This window comes from Micropterus salmoides, unplaced genomic scaffold, assembly GCF_014851395.1.
Source record: "Micropterus salmoides isolate LMB-PRFRI ecotype aquatic unplaced genomic scaffold, ASM1485139v1 Ms_hic_scaffold_10, whole genome shotgun sequence".
Classification (NCBI taxonomy): Eukaryota; Metazoa; Chordata; class Actinopteri; order Centrarchiformes; family Centrarchidae; genus Micropterus; species Micropterus salmoides.
This window is the reverse complement of record NW_024040041.1, coordinates 20794778-20822429: the sequence shown is the minus strand read 5'-3', so window position 1 is coordinate 20822429 and position 27652 is coordinate 20794778. Positions and strand designations below refer to the sequence as shown.

General features: G+C 40.3%; 1 protein-coding gene across 2 annotated transcripts; it reads left to right on the top strand.

The window, feature by feature from the left end:
* Positions 1-27652, top strand: LOC119890657 (protein tweety homolog 2-like). Of its 2 annotated transcripts, XM_038702025.1 has the most exons (15): positions 1-434; positions 3963-4135; positions 8741-8852; positions 12846-13066; positions 18030-18125; positions 19456-19528; positions 21599-21668; positions 21778-21833; positions 23109-23201; positions 23288-23380; positions 24565-24707; positions 24827-25012; positions 25096-25174; positions 26221-26312; positions 26549-27652. In XM_038702025.1, the coding sequence occupies exons 1-14, from the start codon at positions 306-308 to the stop codon at positions 26275-26277; spliced, it is 1581 nt and encodes a 526-aa protein (XP_038557953.1). In that variant the 5' UTR covers positions 1-305; the 3' UTR covers positions 26278-26312; positions 26549-27652. The 2 variants fall into 2 exon arrangements, with proteins under 2 accessions (XP_038557953.1, XP_038557945.1); XM_038702017.1 differs by lacking the exon at positions 26221-26312 and having other exon boundaries at positions 2-434.

Genomic DNA, 27652 nt, shown 5'->3' with positions numbered 1-27652 from the left:
TCACTCGATCCGTTTTCTCTGACACAAACGCTTGGCCAACATTGAATCTGTATATTATTTAGTAGTTGCGCAACTCAACGGTTCACACAGAATTATGGAAACCGGAGTGAGAAGTAGTAATATTCAGCCTTATACTGAATGTGTGATGGCAAAAGAAGAACTTCCTCTTTAATATTTTGTGGTGATTGTAACCTCTACTGAGGTCGCGTTTATTTTATTTTTTACTTTTCGGGAAAACGTGGGAGTCAAGGTCTCAAGGGGAAGCGTGCTGTCAGCGGTTCGGTGGGCTGACATTACAAGCAGGAATGGCCACTGCAAGGCTTGATTACGTTGCTCCGTGGTGGACATACTGGCTGCACAATTTCCCTCACTTCAGTTTCTTTTTCCAGTCGGTAGACAGCACTTTCAAACCGGAGGAGGCGAGCTACCAGCAGGTTGGTAACCGTACTTGCGCGTAAAAGCGCACGTAGTTACAAAATAATCTCACCGGGAAAACTAGGGCTGTTGGCAATTTCGAAAATACAATGGTAAACAACATAAATGTACACTACTACAAAAAGTAGTCTTAGACAAACTGCTACGTTGAGTTCTGAAAAAAAAAAAAATAAGATTTATTTTTCATTTGACCGTTTTTGTGATGCATGTAGTTCCCTTAAATGTTGCAAGTGTTGGTCCCAGTGGCAGGAAGTAATAACCCATACTGTACTGTAGTTCTCACATGATGACACATGACCCGTATTAATTGGACTGAAAATATTTCAGGTGGTGAACAACTATCTACTGTATCTAGGCTATATATGTATTTGCATAAGTGTGTACACACAGTTTAGAGAGATGCAACAAATCCTTTGTTTTCTTAAGCTTACTCTTTAGTGCACTTAAACGCTCAGCTTCGTCATTAATATTACCCCAACTACAGCACTCTTTTTAATGCAGTCTTCAGTAAGAAAGTTAAAAAAAAAGAAAAGAAAAGAAAAGTAAAGACAAAATCACACTGGATGACTCATTCTAACACTATAAACAACACATTCCCTGGAGGAGATGGCAGTGGTCGGCTCTGTCCCCCATCCTTTTCATGAAAAAAAGACATATCTAAAACAAGGAAATTATTGATCCCAGTGTATATAGAAAAAAATAAATGAAATAAAGTATTTACATTTTCCAGAGTACATTTGTGGTCATTTGCAGCTGTGTAAATGTCCTGACCTGTCATGTTTTAGTGATGGGGACAGACTGTGGGCAGCAGGAGTCATTATGGATTGGGGGGGGGGGGGGGGATGTTAGTTTTGCCATATTTTTTCATCTGCAGTCCATCACTTCATTATGTTTATATTATGTCTGTATGTTTTATTCTCACACACACAAAAGCCACATGATATCACAGCAACATAGTTTGAGCGGCGTAAATGTAATGAAAGATCACTAATGAAGTTCATATGAGTCAAACTATCAACACTGCATTATTTAATTTATTCCAACAAAATACAAGAAAAGCTTTGTGTTAATTTGCTTAACAGAAAACACTGTTTCCAATCTAATTTGAAAAATTGTGGACATATTGACTTACTGTATGAGGGTAACATTGCATACTGATCTCATTTTGAAATTGGAAAAACGATCCCATGAATCCCCAAGAAATATGAACTGAGTTTAGAAGTTTTGTGTGTGTGTAAGTGCATATCCATGCATGCTTCTTCTGCCCCAGTGCATATATGAACACGGAAGCCATTTCCCAAAACCTCCCAGATCTAGCTTTTGTCTATAACTGTACTTCTTCATGTGTCAAGATCCCTCTGGGTCATTGAATCCCAGCAGTGTCGCACTGGCCCAGCTGAGCACCAGTCAGTGAGAAGTGAAGCCATGTCTGCAAAAACTGTTCAGGGCTGACAGCCTCTCAAGCCGGAAAATAACTCAGGTCCTCATTTGACATGCTATTGTCTTTTTAAGGAAAGTAGAAAGTGCAGAGCAGACAGTTCTTGATTGCTGTTTAATTAAACTACTTTATACAAACATCCTTTTCGGAAGATAGCTGATCAATGACCTTCCTGTCAATGACCACTGATACTGTAGTAGTTTTCTGTCTCTTTCTTCCTCCCTCTCATGCATCCTTATTGCCTTGGAACCCGGTGGAAATTGAAGTGCCTTCATGTCTAATTACAAAACGATGGAGTGGAAAATTAGAGGAGAGAGCTAGCAACACTGTGTGTATGAAGTGCCTGAACTGAGTTATAGTGAAAATGTAACCAGGGTTGAAACCACTGTAACTCACAGTTACACACTCTTACTCTACACACTGTGACTCTTGGCACATCAACAGAGTCCTCAAAATTCCATGATAAGCAAGGTTTTGGCCTGGGTCTTAATCTTGGTTTGTAAAGAAATGTCAGTGATATAGTATAGTTTGTTTGTCCATCCTGAGATGTTTTATGTCACTTTGCCTCAGGTTAAATGTCCGGTGATCTGTTGTCTATTTGGAATATATTAACTAACCTAACTGATTAGTGAAACTAAGCAAAATATGACTCAACATGATGTAAAATTGAAACAAAGTTTGAACAGTGAAGAACTTTGTTAGAATATTCAAAAGAATATCATTTAAATTCAGCAACAGTTTCATTGTTGTCCAGTTGGAATAATTAGTCACATTGTAGTCAAGGAATAGATCTGCTTAGTCAGTCAGACCCAGACGTTCTGAAATTGTGGGTATTAAAACTTAAGTGCAAATTATTTGCAAGTAAAACCAAGGTCAAGCATTTTTCTTGAGTGTCTTTAAACTACTGTAACCAAGAGCTCAATGTTTTGAGTTGGAGCCCACAACATGTTCCTAGTTGTGATCAACACTACAGGGGAGCCCCATTTGGGATTTTTTTGATTCCAGTGTCAGCCAATACCAATATTTGTGCAGCAAGGTAAACACTTGGTTGGGGATTTGCTTTATGATGCTTCTGCACAGACAACAAGATCAATTGCTGTGTATAAGGCCTTAAGATAGCCTATGCCATGGGAAATAAGCTGAACCATACGCATGTTTGCTCAATAAAATGCGCAATTAAAAAAATAGAATAGTAAAAGAATTATAAACTGATTGAATGCAAAGAATGTTATCCATAGTACAATCTGCTGCTATTAAACAATTAAATTAATTTACTATGTAGTGATAAAAGTTACGTCTTTGAGGAAAAAAAAAAAATTGGAGAACCATGTGGATTTATCATGAAATAGTCATCAGTGTTTCTTTCCACTCTTCAGGCCAATTGTTTTGTACACTCAGAAATCACAAGACTGAATGAAAGCCATTGTGTCACGTGCTGCTTCCCTCCCCACAGCCTTGGATCCTTTCTGTTTTTCTCTCAGCCACAGTCTGTTTGCTGTGGCACTTCGCAGAAAAATCTAGATTCTCTGTAGGCTCTCGTCCCTCCAAGACCACCAACTTCTATGTCCCTATCCCCTTTGCTGTAGAGGCAGTGATATTGTTGATCAGTGGATAGCTGCATACTAACCTCAAAAATATCTTCACGCATTTACTCATTCAGCTGACACTTTTATCCAAAGTGACTTACAATTGCTATGCATGTCAGAGGTCACGCGGCTCTGGAGCAACTAGGGGTTAAGTGTCTCGCTCAGGGACACAATGGTGGATGTGTCACCATGGGGAATTGAACCTAGGTCTCTCACACCAAAGGCATGTGTCTTGCACCATCACCACTCCACACGTGAGTGTTGTTTGATGCTTGAGGGTTGTTTTCACTCGAGCTGCTGACCTCGAGGAGTGGGGTCACGCAGCCTGACATTCACCACATATAACGGCTCTCTGCCTCTTTAAAGATATAATTGTGGATATAGTCTGCTGAAAAGTTTTTGCTAGACTTATTTTTTCAATATCAAATGGCATCATGGTGTTGACTTTAACTGATGCCGTTTTTGTCTTTTGCCTCTTTTCTCTCTCCACTCTCTTGCCTCAGTCCTTGATCATTCTAGCGTGTGTTGGTGCGGTAGGTCTGGTTCTGAGCCTTCTGGTCCTTGCAGTATACCTGGTCTGCCTGTGTTGCTCCCGCAGGGAAACAGATGACGACACCAAAAGGCCTAATACCTGCTGTGTCACCTGGGCTGCTGTCATCACAGGTCTCATCATATGGTGAGTCTGTATGATTAAATGGTCAAATAAATGCCATTGTGTTTCTTGTTGTACCACTAAACTCACAGATACACACGAGATTACCTTGATCACTAACTACGTATGGGAATTCATGAACTGAATGCTGCTTTTTAGATTTTTGTTTGGGGGGGTTAGTTTCCTCAGATAAGGGACACAAGTTAACAATATTGTAGGCCATAACAAAGAGTGCTAGCAGCTCCTCTTCCTGCTTTAACCGCGGGTCAACTCCTTCTTGCTAAAGAATACAAATAAGGCTAGTTAAGCTGGCATATTTCTGACAGCAGGGCCCCCTGATCAGCTGATGGCTATAGGTGATCCCACAGCTAAATCCCTCATCTGACTGTTCAGCTGACTTTGTCTTTGGCCGCTGATTGCTCAGCATGGTCCATTTTAAATGCAAACCATAATGTTGCAGTGTTTGGATACTTTGCTTTTACAATATATTGCCTTGTGCTGCTTTGCTCCATCGCTAACTGCTAATTATACATACTCTACCAAAATCTCATATTGCCAAAGCTTGCACTATATTCTGTAAGTATCTCGGTTGTACTGCCAATTTATGGAATCGTAAATAAGCAGCTAACGTCCATAAAACGTTCAGAGCCATGTTGCTAGACATAAGTGTACTTTTATTTATGATTTGGAACAAATGATCTTGGCTGAAATGAAAGAGAAAGACAAATTAGTATCTCAAAAGGCCTGATTAAATTTGCATTCAGATCCAGATTAAACTTGTGACATTTATCCAAGTGTTGGGCTTAAACTTTGTTAGCTTTCTCTGTCCATACTGAGCCACCGCTACAGCACACAAGGCCTGTTGTAATGCTAAGTGACTGGGCATGATGCTGTTTAGCAAAGGAGCTCTGTTCTCTAGCCTCTGCTCAGAGCTGTCATCTCTCACTGTAGAGGTTTGTTCCAGTAGATTTATTATTTTCAGCTCAACAAATAAACTACTGCATACGGCATCCAATTATATAATCTGGGTTTAAATTAGTATGTGGTTGAACAGATAGTCTTTATATTATAGGCTAGGTTTTGTGGTTTGGAACAACCCTTTTTGTGTTGTCTGATTCCTCTATGTTTTACAAAGGCATTTTTGTCTTTGGCTTCAGATTGCAAAGTTGTTCCTTTTGACATAATTTTAATGTTTAATCCTATCTGCCTATTGACTGGCATTGTTATTGATTTAAGTTTTGAGTTGAAGCAGCATCATTGAATTGAAAAAGGCTTGTCCAGCAACACAAAGATATGCATATCAAACACAAATTACCTTGTAGAATATGCTCAATCATACCTATTTTTGTTATTTTATTATCCTCAAAAACATGTAAGGACATGTGATTTGTATTAGCTATGATGAGTAGAAATGTACTTGTCATAAAATGAAGTACTTATTGTTCATCATATTACAATTTTTCATCACATTACCCAATTTCCTTTTTCCAGCTTTTAATTCAGCATGATATTCAAGAAGAAAAACATCTCTGTTGTACTGCTGACCTCAAACAGAAAATGGATTTACAGCCACTGCACCTCTCTTGATGCTTATTTCTGCCCCAGGAGAATGAATGGGGTAAATTAAGGTTAAACATAGAAAACAAATCTAATTTTCTAGAAATCCTTTCACCGTGTGTCAGTCTCTGTTAACCCTGATACAGTTTATTAAAGCAGCAATTCACTGGTCTCCACAGAATCAAGGCATTTATCTGTTATTACGTGTTCATCCAGTGTGGCCATTTGCTTCAGCTCTCAACATGTCCTGAATACTAAGGTACACTTCTTCAGTCATCACAAACTCTGGAAAGTGATCCATGGAGGAACATGGATTGGATTGCACATATGTTCCAGTCCTGTTGCTTATTGTGTTTGTTTCTTTTAACACCTTGAGCTGCTGCAGATAGCCTTTTCCAAGGCCACAAGAACACTGCTGCTCCCCTGGAAGCTAAACCTGTGATGTCCTGTGCCATTGCTGTTTTATTACTGTGTCATTAGTGGGTCTTTATTGTCGCTGACATGTCAGTAGGTCAGCTGCAGGGTTAATGAAGAGCTCAATGTCCAGGCCGCCACGCTAAAGAGGAACACAAACAGGCGCACGTGAAGACATTTTCGCTTAGGGGTGCTGCATAGTAGAAATGAGCGCATGACACGACTGTATATGGGCACACACTTACACACTTTCCTTCAATACAGAGTGGGTACAAGCATGGTCATATGAGGTGACCGAGGTCCGGACCTCCGTAATTATATGTATGCAGGCTATGTATAAATAAAATCACCTGAATAAAAACCATTGATAACACAATCTATGTAAAAGTAGGCCATGTGGGCGCAGCTGATTATACCGTCGCCACCCTTATTTCAACTTGAATATCTGGTCCACGCTCAGTGTCCACACTTGGGAAAACACATGAAAACCTTGTGCGTGCAGTAACTGAGAGCACTGTGAATTTCGGGGTGGGTAAAATAGGGTGAAGCATCTCCCCATTAAGACAGACGCTGTGCCCATTTATGCGCGGGGCACAATCTCCCGAGACGCCGACAGGATCAGTCAGAATTTAACGTTAATTAATATTTTGTGTTCTTCTCCACACCCGAAAGGTCTCACACACAGTAAAGCAGACCTCCTCCTGATCAATTCTGAGCTCCATCAGAGGATCTTAACATTTCAGAGGCTAAAAGTTGAATTCTGTTTCCTCTGTCTGTCCTGTCAAGTTTATAACTACAGTTTATAGTTTTGCTGCATAAATGTCCCACGGCATTTGCTGTGACATTACTGCGCATGGAAACGTTTAAAATGACTGACAGCAGCCTCTCTAATCATGAAAGTAAACCATTAAAGAAAACACTCATACATCAACACAATAAAGAAATCACCTGGAAAGTTAAAAGGACCGGTAGAGGTGGGATAAATCTGAGAACATAATTAGTTGAGTTGGGGGCTGGTGGATGATTTATGTGTACATGCTTATTCAGATAGGCCTATTGTCAGAGCCAATCCGTGCATCACAACAATGTAGCTCCTATAATCGTGACAAAACAGTACAAACAGCTGCTGACGTCAAATTGTTAGGCTGTAATATCAACCAGAGCATCCTCTGAATTCAGAACTGACCTGCTGTATAATTATTATAATAATTCAGTTTTTTTTAACTAGCTGAATAAAGTCATTTTGATAACCCCATCCATGTAGTTTGGGCACAGGATTACTGTAATTGCATCTATTTTTCTGCTCAGTCTGTATTGCACAGGGCATGCCCCCAGTGCCCCTAATCATAACCAGGGGGATCTGGTTTAATGGAGGAGATACAGGCATTGGTTTTAATTATGCTTACAAGGTTACAGTCCAGGATGCTGGCGGACACAAAATGAAACACACACACATGCACATACACCTATACACATAATGTATTCACAGAGAAATATTGCACACACCCTGACAGGATGTATTAGATGCTAAATTAAAATAAGACTCCACATCCTCTCTTTGCACTTACCTAACTTCCTTCATTGTCTTTGTGTCACTGCAGAGGATGATACATGTTAACCTGTCCATATGTCTACCTGGCTGAGGCTGATTTTGTGGTTTTGCAGCACAGATAGTGTTAACAGTCTTGGACTGGGACTGACAATAGTTACCCTTTTTGTGTGTGTGGTGTACCAGAAACAGCAATCCTGTTCTGACTTTCTGCTATGTGAGGTCTGAATGATGAGCACACACCTCTGGCTATGAAAACAGACCCTAAATGCGGGTCAACGTGTTACAAACCTCCAACCTTTGAATAGAGTGGCCTGACTGCAATCGACTATGATGAAATTGTATCATCGCAGTCAGCAGTGGGGTTATACTGATTCCGGGGGATGGGACACAAATCCTCCCTATTACAGAGGCTCAGGCTGCTGGAAGGTGGGAAATAGGGATGCTGTGCATTCCACTGTGATACATTTTCCGATGAACTGAATTCTGATGTGGTTCTAGCCATGAATGGGATAACAAATTTAAAGTTAATGCTGAAAGTAGAGGTTTGATATTTTAGTCTGAGAATCTGCATTTGAGAGAAAAGGGTATAAGCAAAACAGATGGAAGTACTAATGGATCGAGGGAGGGATCATAAAGGAAGAAATATGACAAATATGAACATTCTGTCTTTCACATATCAGCCAGGAGGAAGTGATGAGTGGAGAATGTAGCATAGGTGACCAGACTTAATAAAGACTTTTGACAAATGTAAAAATGACTCATAATCTTATAACTGTTTCTTAAAATCATATTGTGTGCCTAACCAAAAATGCCTTCATTTATTCAAGAATTTGTTGAAAATATTTCAGTTGCCGGTAGCATGTTTTAGTCGATTATTTGTCGATTATGAAAATACAAGGTTCAATGGTATGAATAAGAACAATATAAAGCTTTTCCTGGCAGTCTCAATGTCCCCCCCCTTTGGGAAATTATGAATAACATATCTTTGTCTTACTTGTCATGTAATAACCCCATGCAATCCATAATGCAGAAGCACCATGGTGAAACAAACAGGGAATTATGTTTATTTATTTATTAATTTAATCTGAATCTCTCCTTTTTTCCAGTTCTGCAGTAGGAGTAGGTTTCTATGGAAACAGTGAGACCAACGATGGGGTGTACCAGCTGACCTACTCGCTCTCCAATGCCAATCACACATTGGGTGGCATCAACAATCTGGTGAGAGAAGTCTCCCAAGCTCTCTACAATGTCCAATCATATCAGCATCGTTGTAATAAATTTTTTTTTGTATTAGTTACAATTTAAGAAGTTTCCGGTTTAATCAGTGCAAGTTGACCAGGCAATTAATGTGTCAGTGTTGTAAGAAATATGAAAATGAATGAATAAGTGCTTGTCCCATGACAAACATTATGGCTTTTTTCAATTAGCAACATTTTTTTTTTTAGCCATGGCACAAAGCTGGATCTTTTCATGGCTTACTCCACTTAGGCAACAGTGATTTACAGCTGGTAGACACCAGAAACTCTCCTGTATGAATGGGGTGTCCATCTGTCTCAAAGCGGCACCTCACTGTGGGGGGTCTGTATCTGCTTTTTGTCACAGTGAAGGAACTGAGGTGACTGGTGCTGCCTCAAGGTTTGTAAATAGGGATTTTTTCAAAACTACTCCTGACCTGTATTCAGGGAAGTTATTTGGGAGGCTTAGTGTGGTGGAGGGGAGGAGGGATAGGAGGATAGGAAAGAGGAGGGGTGTAAGGGAGTCAGAACAAGGCCCTGCAAGAAGCAGTAATCACAATGAGGAAGAAGGGGATTAACTCCCATCTGCAGTGCATTAATGGATGTTAAGCCTCTCCTCTTCCCATCTCTCTCAGTGTTACTATCTACAGTGTGTGTGTGTGTGTGTGTGTGTGTGTGTGTGTGTGTTTGCATGACTGTGTCAGTATCACACATCCACTTAAAGCCCTCTTATACGCCCGTATTGTTAATGTGTGCACACAAACAGATTTGTCTGCACGCTTTCATTGTACATATGTATGACACAACACAACAATTTTGGGTCATGATGGATAAAGGGATACTTACAGTTAATTACAGTCCTGCAGTTAATTGTACAGTCATGAAGGTTTTAATGTTCCCTTTCTGTTGAAACTGTTTTATAAAAGGTCTTGATAGAACTTTATATTCATTTTTGAGGCTCTATTTAGTATAGCCTCATTAATTTACATGTGGTGGTCAAAATATTACAAATAGCCTAGTATAAATCTATATAATTCAGCAGCATCACAGACATCAGCCTTCAAAATGGCCATACAGTTGAATCATTACCTCTCTAAAGCAGTTTCAACAAAATGATAACCTAGTAAAAAGCAGTATATATTTCAAGGCTGTTAAATTAGACTGCACTTGGTTCAGCTTGGTGTAACAAATAACCTGGAAAAGAGGTGCAGTTTGCAGTACAGGATTTTCTTTGTGCTGCATGAAGTAAGTGGGATTCAACTTTAATGATTTCACATCCTTGCTTCTGACTTTCTCTGCTGCATCTTGGTATTGATTTGCTCCTGTAGCATGATGTATACTATGGCTGCACGCGAAGCATAGATGTTCCCAAGGGAAACAAATGCTTTCTCACTTGCAAAATCGTAACTTGATGTAATCTACTCCTCTTACAGAGCTGATGAGTTGGCTGGCTGGCTGTCCACCCCATAAATCCAAAGCTGCCTTAGTAAAGAAAGTAGAGAACACATCTCAATGCTTCACAAGGCTCCTTTGAAGTTAGTGATATACAGTAGCAGCTGATTGGCTCTACTGATGGCTTGTTGAGGCTCTTCTCATCTCAAAATATGCACTCTCAAACTCTGTGAGGGATCGTCCTGTCTCGTAGAGAGAAAGATTTGATGAGGAGGGCTATTCTGTCTTTTGCCACTGATGGGGGGCGGGGGGATGGGGGGGGGGGGGTAGATTGTTTGCAAGCATTCTTTATTTCCGCCTTATTCCCAGTGTTCAGCTTGCAATATGAAGAGATCTTCAGTGCTGCCAGGAAATAACGGATGAGAAAACATGGCAATCATGCTTTATCAGAATATGCGCTTTAAATTTACAGACAGGGTTAGACATTTATATATAGCTCTTCATCTTTGAAAGTGAAAGCTGTCTTGTGATTCTTCGAACAAAATGATTACTACTTTCTGCACCATACATCACTTCCCCTGAATGTCACTCCTCAGTGTCCTATTTCTCATTGTATTACCTTGCTTGACTTTAAAACGCTGCGATCACATATATTGTTTTATTGCCACACTTAATACAGAAAATCTCAGATCCATAAAATCACTGAATGCGTCCAAGCAGAACGCTTCAGTTACATGTGAATTGGGACTTGGAGTACTGCTGCTGTGAGAATCAAATCAGTTAGTCTCATTTAACAGGCGTGTCCAATATGGAGGAGCCTCCTTGTGACCCGCTTTCAGTAAAAGTGAGCTTTAATCCATTTTAAGAGAAGACGGGGCGGTCCAGATTAGGGAAATGTGGATCACCCAGAACAGCTAGCTGATGGATCCAATTTCTCACACTCAGGCATACTGTCTTGCAGATAAGATTCGGGCGTTGTGGCAGGAACTGTGAGAGATGATGAACATAGAGATGGAGAGTGAGAGCAGTTTACTGGCAATCACATACTCTTCCCTTCCCCCCATGGGAGTGCTGGAGTGAAGCAGGGGCCTGTATCTTTGCATTTCTCCACATGGATACTCTTTTTGGGGGCTTACTTACAAACCATCTGAAGCATCCACTCAGTAGAATTTAACCAAGAGTGTTTGAAACGTTACAGTGTCAAGGAGACTGAGTTTGTATATTCTTTGTGGTGAGTTTTCATCGTGTGGGAATGAACAGTCTTACTCTGAACACTTGAATGTGTTAAAGATGCCATGGGTATAATGGAGAAAAGATGATAGATAACGAAAGTGTGACTGCTTCAAACTACTTCAGATTACAATACAGATAGCAACATCTGTTCAGAATTAGTGGAACCACATACTCTGTGTAATGCTAAATATACTGTGGTGTGGGTCGTAGGTGTCCTCTTGCTAAATGTTTGTGAGTTTACGTTCCTCACAGTAGGCTATATTTGCTCTTCCTAGAACTAAATATTTCTGTAAAAAATTGTTAACCTTATAAGGGAAATGCATGAATTCACATTCTGGCAGAGATTAAGATGAAAAGATCAATACCAATTTCATATCTCTCCATTAAATACAAGACTACTGCCAGCATCCGGTTCGCTTAATTTAGCCTTCAAGACCGTCCAACCTGCACCTCTAAAGCTGACTAACCCTTTGCTTGTTGCCTGCTGCTGCTGCTGCTGAGCAAAGAAGTAGTCTGGCATGTAACCCACTGTAAAAAGGCAAATTGTTGTTTTCACCAAGCTAGCTGTTTCCCCCTTTTGCTAGTCTTTGTGGTGAGCTAAGCTAACTGGCTGCTGGCTGTATATTTCTGTCATTAAGCTCCCCACTAGAGAGCCAGTAAGCATATTTCCCAAAATGTTGTACTGTTCCCTTTAACAAAAAAGAGAAAACAAATTATTATTCTTTTAACTATGTATACTCATGTTTTCACAAATATGAATGCCGAGTGGATGCTAAGCCTTTTATGCCATAAAAAAAGAAAAAAAAAATCTATTTTAGGTGGGTAGAGCTATTTTGTGATTCTCAGTGAAATGTGTGTACGCTAGAGAAACAATATCACGATGTCAGCATCAGGCTAAAATTGACCTGTTTCGAGCTCAATCGATGTTGTGAAAGTATAGGTGTTTACTGTATCACACTGTTTTTGTTCCAACAGAAAAGTAAAATGTATTTACTCTACTCCACCATGCCTCCTCCCACTTTGTTCTCACTATCAAAGCCCCCTCTGATAACAGGTCTCCCCGGTATTGTTATCAGTAATCCACTCTAACATTGTTTACCTGAATAAAACACATGGTTGAAGAGAAAAGTTAATCTTTTCTCGAGGGAGTGCTCTTTTGGTTTTTTCACCTTTCTCAATGTTTTCAATCTTCTTTTTATGAATATCTGTTTTTTATGAATTTATTTATGTTCCTGTTTCCTTTTGACCCTGTTTTCTTGTTGACTTGTCTTCACCTTCCCCCTCCCTTTTTGTATTATTTCCATTTCCATTTCTTCCATTCCATTTTCTTATCTTTCTTTTATTTTTTTAGGTTGCCGGATCTCTGAGCAATGTGGAAACGCAACTCAAACAGCACCTCGAACGTCTTGATGAAATCTTTGCTACAAGGGCTGACTACCTCCAAGCTTTGCGCTTCATGCAGCTGATGGTCAACAATGTCATACGCGAGCTGATTGCTCTGCCAGATATCAACAGCGCCAATGTTGACTTGGCAGCCATTGCTGACCAAACAGCCTTCATTGAGTATTATAGGTAGGTGGAGCATTTGTTACTCCCCTAGGGTGATTGACATTATTTCATTCCATCTGTGTGTGGTTGAAGTAAACATGCTGCTCAGAGTGGGACTATAACTGATCCCGACCAGACACAGAGCAGATGGGATTTTATTGATCTCCCCTCCGGAACGCAGACCGGAAACGCTATTTTTCCTGATTGCTATATAAATGAAAGCTGAAATTGAGCTTATTGCCCACTGTGCAGTTTGAGTTCTAACGCTTATTGCTCTCACAGAATGTTCTGCATGGCAGAGTGGCTATTAGACCATAAATGATCTCCTTACCAGCAGACCATTGCTCACATTGATTGCAATAATTATTTTGACATAGTTTTTTCTTTGATAACTATGTTCTTTTAAAACAGTGGTTCTCAACCTTTTTTGGTAAAAGATGTTTACTATGTTCCCTGAATATTGTTGAAACACATAATTGAATGACAAACAACATATTCATTACTTTCCCAGGTAATAAAAAAAGCCATGTGAAAAGTAATTATATTTAACTAATAAGTGAATGTTCCTCCCAGAAACTGTATGTGAAGCCAGAGACTGGTTTCACGGATGGGGCACTTAATAAGTGGGGGATATGGGTATGGTCCTCCCCCAGAAGATTTTGAGCATTAAACACTTAATTTCCTGCATTCTGGTGAAAATGCTCCAATTTCTGCCTTTTCTGCACCAATTTATGGTGGAAATGTCTTATTATATAAAGGGAAACACAAAATTGATGTGGCAGGTGACAATTCAAAATATATAATTATAATAGAAGATAATGTAGTGAGGCTCTCAGGCATTCTTTATTGCTTTTAAATATTTTTCTCCTGTAGATCAACTTATTTAATATCATCCTTGTTGAGTGACATGATTAAGTCTTACCACCTCTGTTGTCTTTTGTGGGGAAGTAACCTATTTAAATGTTTTGTGGACCCTTTTCATCTCGGTGATAAATTAATCCGTTTTAATTCAGTTATTGACTGGACTTTATTAGCTCATCTTATCATATCATAACTCAGGGTTTCCCACAGAATGACAGTGTAACTGTGGCGCAGCTACAGCATGCTAGCCTCGAAAACCCAGCTGTAGTCTAACATTAACTTAGCTCTCCTTATTAGCTAGTCTCCTTACATGCTTGCTAATAACTTTTTTTAAGCTGGGTCTCCGACATTGACAGTGGAGTACAGATTTGTGCAGCTGTGTTCATGAGGGAGGAGAGAGAGAGAGAGCAATCAACTACGCCTATTTAAATAGGCCTAGTAAAAAAAATCAATATGTGGCGGTCAGCGTTGATATCATGGCGGGCCGTATGGGAGACACTGTAACTTATCTACTCATGTTCAAAACTTTGTGCACATTCAGAATCTCTCCCACTATCTGTGTTCTCTGACATGTAAAGAAAAAAAGTTGTAATATTAGGAGACTAATGTCATTAGCCTATTTAAAGAGAATTCATAATATTTTACTACATGCCCTATACTGCATTACGTTACTGATTTGCTGGAAGTATCCCCTCAACCGTCTAACAGACACAGAACTGGATGAGACGAGGAGGTGCTCATGCCAGGGGAAAACGAAACTAACCGACACCTGTGATCAAGCAGAAATTTCACGACAAATGTTCAGCACCTCGGATAAAGTGCCGCTTACGATCCCCAACAGAGCAAGTTAGGGCTTCAGTTTTTAACATTTTAATTTTATAGCCTACTGAAACTACTGTATATGTCCGATTTGGCACAAACTGTCTGCAACTCACAGCGCGAGGTGAGTCCTCGTCACTCGCTGGTGTCGCAGCGAAGTTGCTTTCAGGGTAAGTCCGACAGCGGAATATCCCTCTTGTAAATGTGTAACCACTGAGATAACAAGACGTTCACAGTGTATTCCTCAAAGAAATAAACACTTTTCCACGGTAATACCAAGAAAGAGAGCATCAATTTTACAGAGTTTACAGAATTTACACAGTTAACGCCATGTGGTTAAAATTTTACAGATGATACTCTGACTTCCCGTTTCCGTGAAGGCAGCACGGAGCTGCACCACAACTAGCTGAGGGAGAACAAATACACCTTCTCGTCCAGTCGTAGTGGATTAAACTGGCAGGTTTTAATGTGGCAGACCACAGTTTATTAGCAAGTAGTTTAAACTCGTATTGTTGTGAATCTTTGGTGTAAACTCGCCTTTCCAACTAACAAATGCCCCCCAAAAGCAGCTCAGTGCCCCCCTTTCCTAAATATTGCTTCCAGCGCCCCCCATCGTCATCAGAACGCCCCCTGGGTGGCGGTACCGTCCCTGCTGAGAAACACTAAGAGAACTGTGAACAAGTATTTAGAGGCCACAACTGAAAAAAAATAACAAACCCAGTTATCAGCAAAGTAGTCCAAATGAATAAAATATCTAGCATTAATTCTGTTGCGGGGTACTAATTTATGAGGCTCCAAAGGCTACTGCTCCAAACTGTGAGTGTAATTTGAAAGCTTCTGTAGTGTGTTTTATTTTTTAGCACGTAAAACTTCAGAGTGCTGTTTTTGCCATTAAGGATCAAGGATTTGTACCCATCATCACTGTACAGTAAGAGTAATTTGGCCTAAATGTGAAGGAAACGCTAACACAAGATAGTTTTGGGTAGTATGATGCCTTTTGCAAAAGGACTTGTGTGATACACATTATAGGCACAAAGTTAATCAGGGACTAGGGCTTATGTGGATGTGTGAGTTGATGTCCTTGCATCAGATTCATCCCATAACACCTGTCTGTCTCAGTAGGTTGTAGTAGAAGTAAGGTGCAAAGTTTAAAGCTCTCATTTTGAAACGCATTAAACACTACACACTGCTATTAATTCCTCAGCTTAGTTTAATTTAACTGTATAACCCACCCTACTCTTCCTCTGATTGGCTTACTGTGCCCCTGATTGGCTTACACTGATATTCTTACCCTAACCCTAATCTCACTGCTCTTGCCTAAACCTAACCAATCCTACCAACGAAGGCAATGGATACCAGCCACTCAATAGGGCAGGTCATGACTTCACCATCCCACGAAATAGTGGACAGTACAGATACCTTTCAGTGCATATACGACATGCCAGTTCTGCAGTACAAATATAAAGGTACAGTGTTTAAGAAATGGCCAGAACATTATCAACAGAATGGTAAGAAGTAACAGTTCTGACATAATGTCAAAGATGTATTGTGTTGCATAGATATCTACTGAAGTTAGCATGCTAACCAGCTACCCCAGACCTGTGCCGTCTCATAATACCACCTAAAGAGGTAATAGTCTAATAGTATTCCTCAGGTCACGATAATATAGCCTCCCCCCACCCATAGTTTCAACTGGGTGATGTGTGTAAACCGCGAGTTACACAAGCTGTCTTTATTAAATTTTCTCTCTTTCACTAAACTAATTGCCTTATTAACTCATCGTAAAACACACTCCACGCGACAGAAACAAAATAAAACTCACTAAACCCGTCTTTGTTATTCTTTCCAGTGTTTCCACAACCACCAACTATGGTTTGGTCGAAATGCAGAGTTAGATGTAAAAATGTTGTAGTTCTACACACTGTTGCAGCTTCTCTGATATCCTAGTGTCCTCTCACTCCTCTAACCCCTGACATCTCTCCTGCCCCCGCCTGAACCCGCCGTGTCTTCAGCGTCCCTGGAGTCCTGGCCAGCGTCATCCGCCAACTGTCTCTGGGCGGTGTTCTGCCCCGGACCGGCTGTGATCCCTGGGAGGCTGCTGAGCCCAGTTCCATTTGTTCTGGAAAATAAACCTACTAATACTTAATGTGTTTAATTTATTTGTTTGATCATTACAATTTTAAGTTTTTGATATGTAACTTGCATAAGTTTCCATATTTTCTTATATTATACTATATATTATTGAACCAGCTATGGTGATAGCATGACATGCTGACTCCTGGCATGACATAAGCACAAATTACCAAAGCTGTATTCCTGCTAGTGACCTATTCCTATCATTAATTTCAGGCACATATTCCCACATTATGTGTTGTTCCTGTCCTCAGATTTTCTTTTGGACTGCAGTTGCCACTTTGTGCATTCTGATACCAGTCTCCCGGGTGTTGATTGGGTTTCATGAAGCCACTGGGCTATGAACAACCTGTGGCAGAGTTTTACTGATGAGCAGCACAGGTTGTGGCCAACCCAGTGTTATTTGAACAAGGGGAAATATGATGCCATTTTGTTTTCCAATATTATATCTTCCCTTACCTCTCCTATTCTGTTTCTGAATTCATCCCTGTCCCTGTGCTCAGAGAAACAGGTCTGTTTTCTCCATTCACATTCCGTCTTCTGCAAGCTGAGCAATAGCCAGTCTGCAGTTTATTTTCAAAGTATATTGGGGTACCTCCAGATTCCTTCATATAGCATGAGTGATTCATATTATTTAGTGACCTTGGTGTAGACATTTACTACAGTATGGGAGATACGCCACAACAAGTCCATGTCAATATACAGCATGTTCTGAATTCACCTGTTTGCGTGACATCCGGAAAACCTGTGTTTTCGGTGATTGCTAAAAGATGTACAATGCTGCTGGGGCTTATGCAGTTAAGAGTCATACATAGCATTCAAACGTGTTTAGTTGGTCGGTCAGAACACACACACACACACACACACTTCAAGTCTGGGCTGACTGTAGGCCATTCCTGTGAAGGACATTTTCAATGCTTAAAAAATTAATGTATATGGATTTGTGGTGTTGAATTATTAAGCCAACAGGCTGGAAATTACCTGAAACAGATGGGCTCTAACTACGAGACAAGAATGCTGATGTACGGCACACACAGATCTCACACATTCAGTCCCGAACATATGTTGAGCCAGCACTTCCTGAGGCGTGTACATGTGCTTAAAGTCTGCAGGCTGCAAGCAAAAGAGATCAATCAGGATTGTTATACTGATGCTTCACTTTCCTGCCTCGTAGATGGCTGACATATCTGCTGCTGCTGATCATGGATCTGGTCATCTGTCTGGCCATGTGCTTAGGGATGGCCAAGCAGTATCGATGGCTGCATATCACGTAGGTACCCTGAGTGTGTATGAGGAGGTATTTGCTTTTTTTTTCTGTTTCTGAGGCAAACTCTGTTCTAATTGGCCTCTGCCTGGATCACAGTCTGCAGACAGACAGAGAACCAGGCAGCCTCTCTGGCACCATTTAAGTCACTCCATTAACGGCCCCAACGATACCATTACAGCTCCCAATAGCATTGACAATGACAATGCCCTTACTAATACAACCAATAAACAACGTTATAGTATTATGCTCAATCAAACTGACTGATCAGTTTGTTGAATGCCATTTTTATATTCTCAGTCTATATCAAAACAATAGAAAATAAGTTTAGATTCCGAAGCTGTGAAAGAAAAATATTAAAAGGAGGAATGTTTGTTTTAGTCAGTTGCAACCAGTAATTTAAATCAACACTGATGTCTGACAAGCAGATCCACTGTCCAGACTTCCCATCCCATTTGCCCAATTTAGTGCAGCCAGCGTGTCAGTGTTAGCAGATGATGCTCAGGATCGCTCTTCACATCCCTCTTTGATGGGTCTCACTAATGCCTATTGATCGTACAAGCAGGGTGAGTCTGCTCCCTTAACTAATTATTAAGTGCTCTCTGGCTGCTTTAGTGGTGCTTTCAAGAAGGTCCGAGGAGTGAATTGAGAACAGAAGCCCTCTGCAGCCCTTTTAACATCAATCAGGGGACCGTTCTAATTCACAGCACTTTTCTTTAGCTTCTGCCACTGGGTCACTAAGAAATTGTGGTTAATACTGGGGAGATGTTCTGATGTGTCTTTCATAAACCACCTCCGCAGTGTTAAGACCAACAAAATAGGAGGTTTACAAACCAAAGCTTGTGGCAGTTTTTGATTGACAGTGACACAGTGCACAGGGACTGACAGCTAATACAGCCGGTTAAGGTGTTGCTTATGGAATCCAGCAAAACAGAAATTACAAAAGACGGTTGAAAGTCCCTAGACTTCAAGTAGTATTGTCTTTAGTTGTGGCCTTGTGAGACCTCTCTTGAACAATTCTTATTTCTGAATAGAATAGATCTTTTTTTTTTTTGAGTCTAGAGCTAACAAGTGAATTTAGCAAGGAGTCATGATAAATTGAATGTGAGCTGTGTCGTCTAATTTAAGATGCACCAGTACAAAGCGTAAGTTGGGCCTCTGTCGTCAGGCAGAAGGAGAACAATTCCAACTTATTCTGAAAAGAGTAAATCAAATTAACAAGGGCTGAAGATCATTGGTACAAAGAGAAACTGATTCATCTGCTTCTCCCCATGTTTCTTTGTTTTTTTCTCCCTGTCACCCACCCACTTCTCTCTCATTTGCTGTTTTCCTCCAGGATCATGGCTTTTGTAGTGCTGTCTCTGATCCTGAGCTGGGCCTCACTGGGAGCGGGCACTGCTACTGCTGTGGTGAGAAAACAGTTTTTAAAACAAAAATCTTTCTTTAAATCTCGTCACACTTTGATTTATTTTTGATTGGACCCTCAGACGCTCTTGCAAACCGCTTGGTTCTTTTTTAACCCACATTGAACCCATTGACATCTTGGTGGGTGGGGATGGTTCTTCCTGAGGGTTTTACAACAAATAAGCACGCATTCTTGGACATCTTTCCTGGTATAAGACCGTCTGTATGTTTGTTTAGTTTACAGCTGGTGCTTCTCTGTGGTCAGTCATGCAGTAAAGCTGATTACAAGTCCCCTGCCTTTTAGGTTAATCAACCCTTAGCACCACTGATGTAGACAAAGCTGTTCCTAGCATTAATTACTAGCTCTGCTTTCTTCAAAATCTCTTCTTTCGTTCTGCTCAGCTTTATTTCTCATTCGGCCCTCCTTATTTCTGACAGATTGTTCTTGCTTCCTGTCCGTACACCATGTGTTCAGCACATCTGGGCTAAGTGTGTTTAATGGAGTTCGCATTAAGGACGCTGTCTGGGGAACAAAGAGTAACCCCTTGCTCCCAGGATCCTACATCCCTCGTGTCCACTGTTTCCTCTCCTCAGTCTCCTTGCCTCCTATAGATTATCCCATCTGTGGATTATCCCACAGGATTTTACATCTGGACAGCTGTTTTAAGTGAGGCAGGGGGAAGAGAGAATGAAGCAGAGGAGTATCAGCTGATTTTGAACTTGAAAGTAGATGTGTATGAAATGTAGATATCTCTTGTAGTTCTCAGTGAATGCAGCACTTTTATGCAGTTGCAAAATCAGATTACCAATATCCTGGGCTGTGCCTGTGGCTTTGTTTAGCTCATCATAGAAGAAATTACCCTGCAGTAATACCTCAGACCGGCTTATCCAGAAATGTTGAGTATAGCTTGTCTCTAGCATGCATCTTTCTGTCAATGTCAGACTGTTACATCACAGATGAGCAGTGGTAAATTTGCTCAATAACTATACCTGCCTAGTTATTAATAGGTTGGCCCAGTCCTCCACACAAAAGTGGAATATCAAAAAACACAGAATTTGAATTTGAACATGGGGAAGATATGAAAAACAAGTAAACTTGTTGTACCTGTGCTTCGTTATTCAAAAACTGCATCATGCAAAAACATGGTGGGCCAACGCTAGGCGGTGTCCTAGAAAATGCTCATAAATTTATACATATTTAATGAGACGAAGCATAAACAAAATGTCCCTGCTAGTATAATGAGATGGAGATGAAGGGTAACATCGTAACAAGTGCCTGACACGTTGCTGTACACTTTTTGCTGAAAACTGATGTCATGTGAACGCAGTCCAAGTTAGAAATATGTTGGTTATCTGACACTGAGGTGGAATGAATCTAACTATAAAGATAAAAAAAAAATGAAGATTTGGTACACGTATTCCCATGTGTTTTCATGTCACTGACATTAAAAGCAGTGGACACAGACTGCATGAGGAATAAATGGCATGAGGCTTTGACGTTTGATTCTGCAAGACAGATTTGTTGATCCCTTTGAATGTGATTAATTTGAACAGCAGCCTGTTATTAAACCCTAGATGTTAATTATGCATGTGTGAGAAATGATTCTGTTTAAGTTCTGTTTTTTCTTATTTGCCCTTTTTTACTGCCTTCTTTTTATGTTCTAATGAAGACTAAGCACACAGAGACTTCTTGACCTTGACCCTTAATTTTAGTTTATGCATGCACATCAGCAGCTCTCCAAGGACTAAAGAACATAAAAATATTTAGTAGATTTCATCCTTGATCAGCAAAGCACGGCCTGCTCTACATGGGCAATACAGCCTGAGTTCTGTTGCTACATACCACACTGTGCTTGTTTTGTGTGTGTGTGTGTGGAGGTGTGGAGGTGTGTGTTAAGTGTGTGCATGCTGCTGTATGCATGCATGCTTGCATGTGACTGTGGGCATTTGTGTGAGTACTTTAATTTCACAGGCTCACCCTCTGCATGATGTTAGTTCATGGCTCAAATACATACCGCGCTCCTTTTTCGTCTTGTATACTTGCACGATTACAACATGTTGTTGTTTTCCTACAGGGCACCAGTGACTTTTGTGTATCTCCAGACAAGTTTATTGTTAACCAAACCAAGGATTTCCTCAGTGCAGGTAATTTATCTCTACAAATAGAATTCCAAAGATAGCAGATCTCTGTCACTGAATGTTAAGACGCGACGCTAATCTCTCTCCCCGTCTCCCCTTTTCTCTCACCCTCCAGATGTTGCTCACTATTATTTGTTCTGCAGTCCGAATCTACCTAACCCTTTCCAACAGGTATTGACAAAATGTCCAAAGTCTCAACTGCCTGCTTACACATGTTGTTGTTTACTGAGAGTCACACACTGGAAAATGTATAGCTATTTTAAAATGAGTTTTTCCTTGTTAGACGCCAGGCAGCAAGATTATTATCTGGCTCTAATCGGCTGCTCTGAAAAATGAGCCCCTAAAATTAATTTAATTACTTAAAGTGATAAACTTTGAATATTCCTTTTTCATATGTTAGTTTAAAAAAAAGCTGTGTGTTTTACCCTGTGCATAATCTCTGCCTTGGGCTACTCTCACTATCAACATTTGTAGTGTTATTTATTCAATTTACTGTATATCATGCACAAAGGCAGCTACTGCACATGGGCAACTCATGTTATCCTGATTTATTGTTGTTATGTTTAAATACATTTAGACAGCTCACACCTTCCAAAGAGGCTAATTATTGGTGCTTGAAATGCAGGTGCATCAAATATTGCCTAAGAAATATCTGTAGAGATGACACAGCTGTCACACCAACAAAACCTCTTAAGTGTGAGCATCACAACCCTGGAATTTAATCCAGGGCTGCCAACGCAGCAGACATAGACGTATAACCGTGTATAATGCGCACAAAACTCCAGTTGTCTTTCATTGTATTTCTCAATATGAATTGGTTTACATTGCATGTCTATTGCAAACATGGTGTTGGTGCTGTAATGCAATAAAAAAGAGGCATCAGGCTAACAGTTAAGGTCATCTTACTGCATATGATGATGATGCGCACCAGATGATAATGTGCGGTGGTGACTGGTAAACACATTCATGAACAGGACGAGGAAGTCAGCCTCCATGATCACCTAATCTATCAGTGAACCCATGCTCCATCTTCCCACCACACACAGGTCAACACTTGCTTATGTATTATAATATATATCCATGACCAGTAATTATTAAAACGCACATGCTTAGTTATCATTGCAGTATCCATTTAAGGATTAAAATGATGCTTGTTAAGTAGGTAAGGATAATTCTTTCTCTGATGGCCTAGTTGATATAAATATTGCTCTTTTGTTTGTGCTTGAGATTGGGTGGTAGGAATGGGAGGAGAGACAGTGACTGGTGGGCGAAGGATAATCTGGGCCTATCTGTCTGGAAAGAAATGTGTCCTCTGTTAAGCGCATTATAAAGCCGTCCTTAACACCAAATTACTTGTTGACATGCCGCTTTTAAACAATGCTCTCCTTAATATGATCCTGTCATTGTTTGTGTGTGTGATGTTGGTGGGTGATTATGTTTTCACAGTCTTTGACAATCTGCCAGCGTTCTCTGACCACCATGCAAATTCAGATCCAGGGCTTACTGCAGTTCTCGGTGCCTGTCTTTCCCACTGCTGAGGTAAGTGGCTGGCTGACAGACTATTACACCAGACTGTGGAAAAAGTGTGTATCATTCTCTCCTCTCTTTTAAACCTTGTTATACAGAGAGACCTTTTAGGGATCCAACGACTGTTGAACTCCACCGAGTTCAGTCTACACCAGCTAACAGTCTTGCTTGACTGCCGCGGGCTACATAAGGTAAGGTCAGACTTCGATCAGGACACTTTTTAATAGAGCCGCTTTGTAGCATAGCTCAAAGCCACTTAGAGGACAACTTGACTGATTTTCAACCTTATCTTTATGTACTTCTTATAGACTGACATTTTATATACACCATTTCAATTGTCAGTACATTCTGTATCTGCTAGATAGGCTCTATTCACCACCCCCAGTTTTTCCTCACTTTAAAGTCTAACTTGACTTTTGCAGGTTTTCTGATTTGAGAGAGATTTATCTGTAAAGAGAATAACACCTCTCAGTGCTGAAATAGGTCTTTCTTGCTGTGATTGTAGCATCTGATGTAGGCTTTTAGATCAATAGAGCCTTTGTATGACAGTTGTAATAGTGTATACTGCATGTAGGTGTGTCATTCTTTAACAAAAGCTTAGAGATAAGGTAAGGTGGAGGATGGATGGGGGGGGGGATCTTCATTATTGTCACATCAGGCTTCGATTGGGGACTGTATTCACAGTGTCAGGGAGGTAGTTTGGTACACAGGAAGGTCAACATGCATGCCAATAATCGCACTACTAGTACTATTTACATTGAAAAGGGAGGATGCTGTAATACACTGCTCTATGTTTAAAAACAGTGACAACACACAGCCATGCAAATGTTAAGGCTATTCTCTGGCCATTACTCCATTATAAGAAGCAAAAGAAACTAAGAATGCATTTGTAACATGAATTCCATGTGCTTTTCAGTTGTTATCTCAGCTGTGAAAGGCAGCAGTAATTTTTTCCCCTCACAGCAGCTGCATTAAGAGAGACAGTTCCCATTTAGAAAAGCAATCTAACATTATTTCTAATATAGACTTAATCTGCCCTTTTTAAACTAATCACTTTGGTTCCAGTCCACCTCTTGATCCATGCCAGTATCACATTTGGAGATTTGAAATTGTCAGGTCATGTTTAGCCTTGTTTCGGTCAGGGTATCTATAAGTACACCCATGTCATGTTTTTTTTTTAAACCTCATAACCCAAATCATCATTTTTTAACTTGAGTTTATGGATTTAATCTCTGTGGGTTTAGAGGAATAGATTTTCACTCATAATGCTTTGAAGTTCTTGTTGAAAAAACGACTGTTATTTGTGAAAGGGTTCGGGTTTACTGGACTGAACTGACTGTGCTATTAATATATACCTTTTTGTCTTTTCTTCTAGGACTACCTGGATGCCCTAATGGGTGTGTGCTATGATGGGGTGGAAGGACTCCTCTACCTGTCTGTGTTTTCTCTGCTGGCTGCATGCACACTCACTGCCATGCTCTGCGTGATGTTCAGACTGTGGACACTAATGGGCAGCAGGTCAGCACAGAGCAGCCCCCTTATCCTTTTACATACTGTCTGGAATACGCTCCCGCAAGGTGTCATCGCATGCACTCTCTCTGTTTCTGTCTTTGTCTGTATGTACCACTTTCATCCAGAGACAAAGAGTATGATGATATAGATGAAGAGGACCCGTTCAACCCCCAAGCACGGCGGATATCCTACAACCCCAGAAGGTCCAATGTCCACAGTTTCTGTAGCTTTACCAGCAGCCTCGGGAGCCAGCCCAGCCTTCATCCGCCTCTGCAATCTGCTTCTAATGTCATACCACCTCCAGAATACATGTAAGATCAATCGATGACCACAGCATGTTAGTACCTGTTTGTATTAGTATCTCTTACCACCTTTCCTTCCCTCTCTGTCACAGGAATCAGTCCATGCTGTTTGGAGGGAGTCCTCGATATGAGAACGTGCCGCTGATAGGGAGAGGATCCCCACCTCCCTCGGTGCGTTGGCCCTATGAAGCTATAGTGTCCCTAGTGTGATGACAATGATGGCACTACTGACCTCAACACTGATGCAACACTAACAGCAAGCATGCATAGCAGCACCATGACCATTTACTACATAAACACTGTATAGAGCCTCAGGCTGTCGCCACAAATGAGGGGAGTAATGCTGCTTTGTAAGTGATGGAAGACTGCTCTCTGCTGGCCATTGAATGCAGTGCACTCATTTTAAACCCAGTGCCATCTATGCATGCATGCAAACACACACTCACTAATAAGCTCTGAGCACATGCACGTGTCCTTTTCACCACTGCCTTGGATTGTATTTCTAATTCATACAAAGTATTGGTTAAGACTAATGCATACATTTATGTATGTGTGAAATAACTATGTGTTTTTGTTGAATAAAAACACATAGGTTATCTAATTTTAATGGTAGTCTGTAAGCGTGCGCTGTGTCTCCAGAGCTGAAGCTAGATAATAGATAACACTGGTGAATCCACAGTTAAAGATTCTTTCAGGTGAAGTTTCTCTCTATTAACTTTTCTGTTTGCGTGGCTGACTCAAGTGTTTGAACTGTGTTCACAGCGTGCCAAAGACTTGAAACACCTTTTGAGAGAGAGAATGTGGACCATTGTTTAAAATTTAACAAGTTTGCCTCTGTGAGATACATTTTTATTTGTTGCTGTAACAGAGATGCTTGGAACTATGGGAAAGATATTTGCAGTAAATCGACTACACTGCAGTGTGTGAATCTGCAGGGAGAAATATGTGTAGTTTTGTTTTGTTTTTTGTGAATCAGCTTTTGCAATGCATTTTACTCACGCTTTTATGCAAGCAGTTTCTCAAGGAGGTATCTAACTGGTGAATATAAACCAGTGATTTGTAACTAACCCTTTTGTTATTTTATTTTTATTCTCAGACTTTTAAAAGCCGTAAGTTTTCTGTTGTATAACTTCTTCCTGATTTTTTTGATTTCATTTCCATTCCACTCCTTGAAACACCCTGTGGAACATACCTCTGTAATGACGCTTGCTATGCAGGATGTTCTAACCTATAACCCAAAGCTCCATACAGTACCTCAGCTGTGTGACCTTTGACCTTCTGGCACTGTTTTATCCACAGTGTGTTACATGTGAGTGTTAACTTATTCTGTGATCCCTGACTCATGCCTTCTGTCTGCTATTCACCTGCTCTTTAAGTCCTTGCTACCATCCCCTGATTCTACAACCTCCTAATTAAAGAGCAGCTCATTATCTCCCCAAACTTAGATCTCAAATCACACCATTTTAATATTTCATTTGACATTTTAGATTTTGTTGTTTAAATGCAGATATGCTAAATTGTGTTTCTCAATCATCTCCCTTGCAGTATTCACCCAGTATGAGGACCACCTATCTATCTATGACTGATGCCCAGATCAGACACTTTGGGACTGACTTCCAGGTGTAGCCTGCTACCTACTGAATCCTTTTGAGAGAGGTACTGTCTGAGACTGAGTTCTTACCAAGGAGGCTGTCTTCGTGGCATAATCCTGTTTACGGGAGCTGCAGCCTGCTGTCCCAATCTGAGATATGAAAGCAAACTATATGAGGCAAATACCTCAGTAACACACCACTGCAGCGCTCTGAAAGCCCTGCATGCACTTTTGAACAGAGTGCCTGTACAGGTTCACTTCAAGACTGTTGTTGATGTTGTCATGATGTGTGAAAATACTGTTACTGCAATGTAAGCATTCCCATGAGCCAAATCAAAAGCGTTTGAACTGATTGAATCAACAAACAAAAAAAAAAAATTTGTTTTTTCTTATGTTCCGGTGGCCTGCATGGATATGATCATCAATACGGTCAGTACCCATAGACCGTCCATCATGGCATTTAGATTTTTTTCAAAATCCCTACTCTGTGGCAGTAATTTATTCCCTCATATATTAGGCCTTTGTGTAATTTTTAATGGTGCTATATGAAAATGAAACAACATATTTTCAACTTTTCAAAATATTAACAGAATGTCTCAGTGAAAACCATACCAAATATTGTAGTTTTTTTGTTTTATTCTTTACTTTCTAGGTAAGTAACTATCACAGGTTTAATCATCTCTTTGTTCAAGTTGTATTACTGAATTGCAATATATGACCTGCTGATCAGGGATGGGTGAAATTGTCAGAGCTGATGGGTTTATTAGGGTTTTGCTTTATATGGAGACCAAATAGCACACACCCCCAGGCCTAAATAACCACAACAGAATGGGATTCAATTCGCCTGCAGGCATTTATTACAGTGTTGTTACACAACTGGTACAGTATGAACTGAATATACAAACATTTAATGTTTGTTCTCAGTCCTTCAGCCCTCATTATTTTATGAATGAGAAATTGTTCTCATCAGTTTTGGAGTAATCTGTTGTATGCTGTTTTCTGTTTTGGATAATGTATCAAACTAAACCAATGTTTGACCATAAATGCTGTATTCAGAT